The sequence below is a fragment of the Rhinatrema bivittatum genome, chromosome 1, assembly GCF_901001135.1.
Source record: "Rhinatrema bivittatum chromosome 1, aRhiBiv1.1, whole genome shotgun sequence".
Lineage (NCBI taxonomy): Eukaryota > Metazoa > Chordata > Amphibia > Gymnophiona > Rhinatrematidae > Rhinatrema > Rhinatrema bivittatum.
In genome coordinates this window covers 13,697,945-13,706,985 of record NC_042615.1, presented here as the reverse complement: position 1 = coordinate 13,706,985, position 9,041 = coordinate 13,697,945, and the positions used below count along the sequence as shown (strand labels likewise).

At 52.5% G+C, this 9,041-nt stretch overlaps 1 protein-coding gene across 6 annotated transcripts in view; it reads left to right on the top strand.

The window, feature by feature from the left end:
- Positions 1-914: 914 nt before the first annotated feature.
- Positions 915-9,041, top strand: part of ANKRD50 (ankyrin repeat domain 50) — a 117,534-nt gene continuing 109,407 nt past the window's right edge. Inside the window, exons 1-2 of one of the 6 annotated variants that reach the window (XM_029588687.1) lie at positions 915-1,025; positions 2,135-3,334. In XM_029588687.1, coding sequence (XP_029444547.1) covers positions 2,910-3,334 — 425 coding nt within the window. In that variant the 5' untranslated portion in view covers positions 915-1,025; positions 2,135-2,909. Of the gene's footprint in view, positions 1,026-1,086; positions 1,393-1,545; positions 1,854-2,134; positions 3,335-9,041 lie in introns of those variants that run through there. The other 5 variants (XM_029588512.1, XM_029588600.1, XM_029588863.1 and 2 more) reach the window with 5 other exon arrangements.

The window sequence follows — 9,041 nt, the reverse complement described above, 5'->3', positions numbered from 1 at the left end:
CTAACCACATACTTATTTCAAGATGGACTTTCATGTTCCTTAACTAATCAGTAAATTATTATTTAATACCCAGTTCCTGATCTTGCCTCTTCTTTCACAGCATCTCCCTCCCCGGGATGCCACAGCTACCAAAACACATGCAGCTTCACACACCACTGTCTGGGCCATTGACGAGTCTCCCCTCCATGAAAAGAATCTCCCACACCCAGAGATGGAGTCAAGCTTGGGAAGGAGTCAGCTAGCCGGAGCAGTACCAAAGGTTATAAATTAAATGTGTGCCCTGAGGGAGTTACCACTCCCGAAAAAGGGGGGGGGGGGGGTTTACACTTTTATGGCCCTAGGGGAAACAGAAACTCCCCTCTCCCGTCAAAGCGTTACAGAACAAAAATCCGGGAGAATCTTAAGTGGCAAGCAGGGTCGGGTTTCTCAAGTTATATTCATGTGTCTGGGTTGGATGCGGGCACTCCTTCAGGGTCATGGGGTTCTGATTCGTGAGTTTGTAGGGTGCCTGCCGACAATGCCTAACTGCTTCTAAATGCACAATGAACTAATAACGCAGCAATGAAAATGAAACCAGGAGCTGGGGTACAGGAGCGAGCAGCTCCACCCTGTGCCTGCAGTAGGAGCAGGGAGGGGAGGAAGGGGCGGAGCGGCATCAGCTTTGCTGGCTCAGTGGGGGCAGGGGCGCACGTGTTACTGCTGCTGCTGCTGCTTAGCTTTACAGCACGTTTGGATTACAAATCCCCCTTTCCCTCCCCCTCCAAGCAATGTCCTTAGATTAACTCACACCAAACAAAAAAAAAAAAAACCCCAATACTGGGCGGGCGCTTTCCCGATGTTGGCATGGAAAGGGCGTGGAGGGGGAGGCACGCGGCAGCCCTGCGTTCCACATCTCGCTCCGCTTCCCGAAGGAAAACTGGCAGAGCGGGCAAAGCGAGGCTTGGAACGCACGCTACCCTCCCCCTCCTGCTGGAGACGGCGTGGGGGAGGGCTGGAAAACTACAGGTCCCATGATGCCCGCTGAGGTAAGCGCTGGGTGCCGGGGCGGGGCGGGAGGCGCCGAGAACAATAAGGGAGAGGGAGGGCAGAAGCAGCCCGGGGAGGTGGGTCCGGTTCCCCACTAGCCTCGCTCTTTTGTCTGGTGGTGGCTTTTTCTCTTCCTCTCCTTTCTGTCCCCGCTGTCTTGTTTTGAAATTCTTTGTCTCCTCTCTCTGCCTCCCCCCACCCACCCCGCGTCCCATCCCGGCTCTGCATCCTCTTCCTCCTCTGCCTGCATTCTCCTCTCGCTCTCTGACCTGCACCTCTAGCGGCTTCGGCATCCAAGGGAGAAGGAGAATAGCGACCGTAAATCAAGACGACGGAAGGAGAGGTCACGGGCTGGAGAGAAAGGGGGTGAGAAGTCTGTAGAAGGCAGAAGGAAAGCCATTGCATCCCGGGGGGGGGGAGAGGAGGGTCTGTCTGGGAGCTGCATGCAGAGTGTGCAGGCGACGGGGGCGCGATCGGGCTGGGGGGCTTGCGTGCCCAGGGCGATCTGGGCGAGGTGCATTAACCATTGAAGCCCAGAAACCAGATACCCGGGCAAAAAGAGAACGAACCGCAACGAAGGCGAATGCAAGCAAAACCCTTGGCAATGGGGTTTATTCCGATGTGGCTCTAGATATCGCCAGCTCTTCTTAAACTTTCACCAGAATTGCTGCAAAGCTTCCAGAGAGGAGAATTTAAAGCTGCAGCACTCAGGAGCCGGGCAAGGAACTAAACTGAGAGCCCGCAAAGGGACTGGAAGCAATCGGATATATATTTCCCCATATAAGAGTGGAGCATGGGAGAGCTAATGTTTCCTGTGATCTTTTGAGGTCAGTTTTAAAAATCCAAGAATAGATGGGAATGTGACTGATTACTGTAGGGGGTAGCGCAGAACTGCAGAGGATGGAGGTAAAAAGGCTAGGCTGTGAGAATGACTTAGAAAATCATTCTCCTCTGAAAAACTGACTTTCAAGGGGTCAAGGAAATAAAGATTTGAAACTGAAAAATTAAAAGCGCCTCCTAGGTTTCAGTTTATTTGGTTAAAGAATAGTTTTGTGTATTGCACGTTTGTAAGCAGCCTTTGCATAACAATGTCATGTGTGTTTTTCAGTTTTCCTGCCAACATGTAGTCTTGTGCGCTATTTTATATTTGGGATACCCGTGAACCAGCTGAAGAGGAATTCAGACTTTTGCAAAATGCACTTTGAGTGTTTTGGATTAAGAAGGCGTTAACTTTTTTTTTTTTTTCCTGTCATCTGCACCACATATAAGAAGTTCTACCCTTGGCATGCCCCCGGATGTCTGAAGCTGACATGGTCTAGTGTTTTGGGTGGCGAATCGGTGCAGAGCTGCAAAGCTTTTGCAAGTTTACAAAATAAATTCAAATCGCCAAAGAACGGATTCTATGGATGGAATTTTTGTTCAGTTTTTTTTTTAGTTCTTTTTATGAGCAAGAACCATTCTGAATATAATGTCTTGACCTAATGAGATGCTTGGAATTGAGAAATATTTTGTATCTGCTGAACGATTGGCCCTTCTGCCTTAGTTTTTTCAGCTGCATTGCTCCGTATATATTCTGGCACCATGCACGATTAAATAAAATCCAGATGCACTGATGGGAGCTGTCTGACCCTTCTGAGCTGCACAGAAAGTATGATTGAGCCTTGGAAGCAGTTGCGTTGGAATTGCTTGATTATATAGCACTAGTATGGAAAAATGCACATTGGGCCGAAAGAAGCTGCGTGGAAACTGAATTTTGCAAAGATTCGTTGGGTTTTTTTGTATTTTTTTTAAGTGACATCTCGTGACCATTTCTTGCCCGGACATGTTGGATTTACCCCAAAGGCCACCCGAGCTGCCCTTCGTGGAGATGGCCTCCCTGTGACATGGCTCAGACCAGCTTGCTGCAGGGGAAGCCCTTCTATTGCAGGGAGTGGGCCTTCCACAAGCTCCAGCACTGCCTGCAGGAGAAGGCCCAGCAGGGCGGCGCCGGCGTCCCGGGGCGGGGGGCCGCCGGGGGCGTGCTACTGGTCGGGGGCCCCGGCAGCGGCAAGAGCGCCCTCTGCACCGAGCTGCTCTGGCCCACCGAGGCGCCCAGGGGCCTGCGGCGCCAGGCCCTGGCCTTCCACTTCTGCCGGGCGCAGGACGCCGACACGCTCTGCGCGGGGGGCTTCGTCCGGGGCCTGGTGGCCCAGCTGGGCCGCAGCGCCCTGCTGCCGCCGGGCTACGCCGAGCAGCTGCAGGAGGCGGCCGCGCAGGGCCTGCTGCAGCCCGGGGAGTGCGAGCGGAGCCCGGCCGAGGCGCTGAAGAGGTAAGGCGGGGGCCTAGGCCGGGGGGAAAGCCATGGAGCCCCGCGTACATTCGTAAAGAATCTGATGCACAAGCATTGAGGGGGAATTACTTCCGAGCATTTAGTAATGCAGTGGCAAGAAACCAGTGCCCCCTAACCTCAGAAAGCATGCACGGGGTGTTTTTGTTTACACGCGTATTTAGTAATTACTAATCTAACGGGGGGTCCAAGTGTCTGGGTACTGCAAAGAATATTAGCACTGAGAAACGTCTGATGCACACTTTTTAATTTTTTTGCAGTATGTAAAGTCTAGAGCTGATATGATGAAAACCAGGGCAGATGTGTTTTCTTTAGCATTCACTGTATTAAAAGTAGCTGCAATGTAAAATGCACAACCTTGCGCTGCCTGGCAGGAGTTGGCACGGTCTGGGGCCAGGCTAATGATGAGAGCTGGAAGCGGAGCCTTTGGTTTTCTGCTGCCACCCAGGCCCTGTTCAGTACTTGCTTAGCTGGTTAGGTTCGGTCGGGGTGGGTGGAGAGCTGCCTACCTGAAGGAGGGAGCACAGCAGTTAGAGTGAGGGAGTGCTTGTGAAGTGGGGGCAGGAAGTGAGACTTCCAGGACCGGTGGAGATGAGAGGCAGAGCCTGCTGCCTGCAAGGTTTGCTCTAAATGTTTGTTTTCTTTTGGTAAAGCCTCAACTAAAGTGGGGCACCCACTGCGCACGGACTTGGCTTTCAGACCTTAGGTCCTATAGGCAGGAAGTAGTTCCCCCAGGGTGGAGGAATGGCATGCCAGGTGTAAGCTGCAACCAGGTAAAGTTCATTTGGGGGACTTCTTAGCTCATCCTAAGCGAAGCTCCTGTAGGGTTTAATGTATGTGTGTGTGGGGGAACTGCCCAGAGGGGAGGGCAGCCTGAAGCAGACCCAGCAGAGAATGGCCCTTCCCTCCTGATGTGTAGATAGAGAGGGAGAGCAATGGTGATCCCACCGCAGACACCAAGAGGGGGCAAGTTAGCACAACTTTGAAACTTGTGAGCAGCAGCGCCAATCGGGTCTTCCGCCCTGGCTACTCTGCTACTGCTCAGTGGCTTCATTTCTGAAAGGAGCGTCTAGATTAGAAGGGCGTCCTGCCACCTCCTGAGGAAGTGGAGCGGAGCTGACAGTGAGTGATCACTGGCGGGGGTTTGGCATGAGAGAGAGGCTTTCTAACAGTGTCCTCCTTTTAAAGAATATATTTCAGTTTCAGACATGCCTTCCTACTGTTAAGACTGTTCTTTTAAAGCCGCCATACAATCAAAATTATTTTTAGAAATTCACTGCCAACCATAAATAAATCAAGGGACCCTTTTCTGATTTGATTTTTTTTAATTGATACGTTGCTTTTGAAAACTGAAGATAGTACCTGCGAATGCTGCTCAGCACGTAACCGGTTTTTGTTTTCCGAAGGCCGATGCCCATCGAATGCAGGTTTTGCGGAGCTTGACCAGCAGTCGGTCCTGCAGTCCGGCCTCCCTCCCTTTAGGGCCTGTCATGCCTCTGCTCTTGGTGCACCCTAAGCCTGCCAGTATTGCCCCCGTGTGTTCCCTGGGTAGTCGCGAGCCGCGGGGCTGCACTGTTGCTGGCCCCGTGGCTCGTTTCTCTCCTTCCCTTTCCCTGCTAGCCGGGCTGCTGTGGATAGGTTTGATTACAATACTGCAGCCTCTGCCGGTGGCCTACACCGCCGCTGCTTTCTTGGTCTGTCTGTCTGTCCCAAGCACGGTGCTGGTTTGCGCCACCTCGGGTGGTTATTCCAAGGGCCGGCTACTTTTTCAATAAAAGTCCCATTCTCTCGTCTTTCCGCTGAGCCTCTCCTTCCTCTGTCTCTCCGTCTCTTAGCCTCTTTCTTCCGCTCGGAGCTCTCCCCCCCTCCCCCACCTTACATGCCCTAGTCTTGTCTCTCGTTCCTCTCGCCCACCCCTGCCCAGTCGTTCCTCTTCTCCTTTGCCCCTCGCTTCCGTCCCTTACCCTTCTCCCTCCCTCTTCCTTCCTCCCTCTGTCATTTCACATCCCCCTGTAACGCTGCCTCCTACTGCCGCTGTCCCAGCCACCGCTGCCCCTGTCCTACCAGTAAACCTCCCAGCATTTTCACAATATCTGCTTCCCTGCTGGAATCTTAATTTAATATTTGATGTGCCTGCACGTTCCCCCTTTCTAACTGTGAAGACGGGGGTCTCTGGAAGGCTCTTCAGATGCTATTCCCAGTTCCCGGTGTCTCTGGAAGGCTCTTCAGATGGTATTCCCAGTTCCCGGGTGTCTCTGGAAGGCTCTTCAGATGGTATTCCCAGTTCCCGGGTGTCTCTGGAAGGCTCTTCAGATGGTATTCCCAGTTCCCGGGTGTCTCTGGAAGGCTCTTCAGATGCTATTCCCAGTTCCCGGGTGTCTCTGGAAGGCTCTTCAGATGGTATTCCCAGTTCCCGGGTGTCTCTGGAAGGCTCTTCAGATGGTATTCCCGGTTCCCGGGTGTCTCTGGAAGGCTCTTCAGATGGTATTCCCAGTTCCCGGGTGTCTCTGGAAGGCTCTTCAGATGCTATTCCCAGTTCCCGGTGTCTCTGGAAGGCTCTTCAGATGCTATTCCCAGTTCCCGGTGTCTCTGGAAGGCTCTTCAGATGCTATTCCCAGTTCCCGGTGTCTCTGGAAGGCTCTTCAGATGGTATTCCCAGTTCCCGGGTGTCTCAGGCCAGATGCAGTGCAGAATTACAGGGACCTCTTTTGACTAAATCTTCTGAAGGCGTTTTTTCTCCCTGCTTTATGACTTCTCATTTTTCACTGTACCAAAACGTTAGCCCTCTGCGCTGGAGGTGATGCTGCCTCTTACACTAACGGGTAACGTAGCGGACCCCTTAACGATTCGTGGCTCGCGGGCCACCTTGCCAGGACGCCACTTCGGACGACCAAAGCCGCTTGGTGTGGCTTGCGCGCGTGCTCCTCTTCCTTCCAGGGCTCCCTCTGGGGAGCAGGCGGCTGTCCTTAAAGGGCCAGTGGCGGGAATGGCCCGGTGACGCCCTCCGGCAATTGCCCCGGGCCTACCTTAATCTTCTCCAGCGCCACGGTTCCCTGCCTCGGCAACGCGCCTCCTGCCTGCAGTGCCCGCTGCTGCTGCTTCCCGCGTTCCCGACTCTTGCCTTGCGTCTTCGGGGGGGGGGGGGGGGGGTACCTTCGTCCGCTGGTGGCTTGCCTCGCCAGATCTTGGCCGCGTTTGCCTGCCGCCTGGACCCGACTGTTCTCAGCCGCCTGCCCTGACCCCGGGGTGTCCCTGGACTCCGGTTATCACCGCCACCCCAGGGAGCCGCCCGAGTCCTGCCTGCCGACCACCAGAACCCCGAGGTCTGCCTGTGGGGGGGGGGGGGGGGGCAGGTGGCTGGTAGAGGTTAAGCTGCAGAGTGTGCCGCCTGCAAGGTGCGTTCGCCAGCTACCGGCACAGGTCTCGGGCATCGGCCCTTGCGGCCAGCTGCGCTCGCTCACCTGCTGCCCCTCAGCGGTTTACGAGGGGGGGGGGGAGCCGCAGTCAGTTCTGTAGGGTGGGAATTTAGGTTTGTCGGGCCTTCCCATCGGCCTGACCTCTCGGCCTGTAAAACATTAGGCCCTTGTCCTTCGCTTTTCCCGAGCACGCTACCTGCCGAGACAAGGCTAGTTTTTTGTAAGTTTTTCGAATGCTAACTTTTTTTTTTTTCTTTCTTTCTTGTGGATAAAACTTCTGCAGCACCTAATTCCCGCCACAGTGATCATCGGATTGATCCACGAGCGTGGCGCTGACGGCTGTTGCATGTTTCAGAGGCTTGATCCGCTCTCCCACAATTGCTAAAGAGCCACATGTAGTCCAGAGGCAAACTAACTTCTGATTATTATTTTTTTCATTGTCGAACACAGACATTGATGAGGGGGAGGGTAAAACATTGGTATTGAACAGATGGTTAAATAATTTAAAAGGCCAATTTAATAAGCCACTTCAAGTTGCTGACGCTCTAATTTTTATTTATTTATTTATTTATTTTGGTGCTTTGGGTTGTGCTGTTGAATTCTTCAGCGCTGGGGGTTGAATTCTTTATACATTAATTCCAGTTTAGCTTTTCAAGATTTTTATCTTTTAGGTATTGTAATTTTGAAATGTGTAAATAAAAAGTTGAAAAGGAGCAGTGGAATAAATAAAACGAGTTTAATAGGCATTGATAACGCTCATTGCAAAGCCAAGCAAGATCCTGTCACATCAAAAAGAGAGGGGGCCTGGGTTTCTGTCACGACCCCTGCAGCAGGAGCTGATTCACATGCAGTTTTCTAAAAAAGGCCAAAATCAAACCCCAGAAAGTTTCAGAGCATTGACTCTAGAGGGGGAAATGAGGAGCAGAGTCTCCGTCCAGCCTGCGTGCGTATGAAGGGTCAGCGATGCACTGGGCAGTTCTAGGTAACGTTTAATCCACAAAGGGCAGGGGTCAGATATTGGGTAGTGATGCGAACACGTGCGCTTGCATGGCCAGAGGGATATTTTATATTTGCACAGGTACCTGCAGGTAGCGCTGCTGGCCCAGAGGAAACAGAGGCGCTGTTGGCGGTGGTGGAAACCATCACTAGGGGGAAGGTCTTGCGTACGTTTAGGACAGCGAGGGAGGATCTAGCTCTCTATCTGCTGCCACTTTCTATGTTTACCAAACGCAGCGAACGTTTGATCACTGTATGCGTGACCGTTTTTTTGAAGTTATTGCCCATGAATATTCATGGCCTGTGTTGTTGCAGAACAATTTTAATGTACTTATGGGGGGGGGGGGGGGGGGGGGATAATTTTATAACTGCTGGCTTTGCTGCAAAGTGCCCGGATGCTTCTTATCCTGCACCCGTGGCACTGATTTTTTTTTTTTTCCCCCCACTGAAAATAATTCCAGGAGAGCCGCTTGCACCCGCTCCTCTGTGCGTGGCATTTTTCCTGAGAAGAATGACATAAATACTTTTGAAGTCCCAAAGCACGCAGTGAGTGCAAACCTTTCCTTAACCCTATCCCAATAACGCTGCCTCTCCGTGGGGGTGAAGTTATGCCCGCGGTGGCACTAGGCCTGTATTTTACTTGCACACAGTGAGGGCAAGTTTAAAAACAAAGTTGTTTTTTTTGCGGGAAGCTGAAACTTGCCTTCAGTATGGTCCATTTGCATGGTTTTGCTTCTCTTCTGCAAGAGCTGTGGTTATCACTTGGAAATATTGATGATTGACGCGGGGGGTGCACCGCTCTGGTCACTGAGGCCCTGAAACTGGGCCCTGCTTTCAGGATAACGAAAGCGTGCACATTTAACTCGATTCGAGTGTTGTGACGGTGGAGATTCTGAAAACCAGACCTGGTCTGCAGGCCTCGAGGACGGGATGGGGGGGGTGGTCATGCACCGTCATTTTTACATGTTACACAAAAGCTTCTCTTACTGAGCCCCACCCGTCATCAGGAATGTGGTCCGCACTTCTGCAGGACTCCAGGCAGGCCTTGTACCGGGGGGGGGAAGGCAATCCCATCGCAGGATTTAAGAACTGGAAAAAATAGACAAAGCACGTGGAGAGGAGTTATCACTCTCACGATACGGACGGCAAAGGAGGAAGGTGAGAGGAAGAATACTCTTGGGCAACTTCAAAACATGCAACCGGGACACCTTTTTATTATCTGCCGTTCGCTGTAGGGTACGGTCCCCCTACCACGGCCGTCTCTCGTTGGGAGGGAC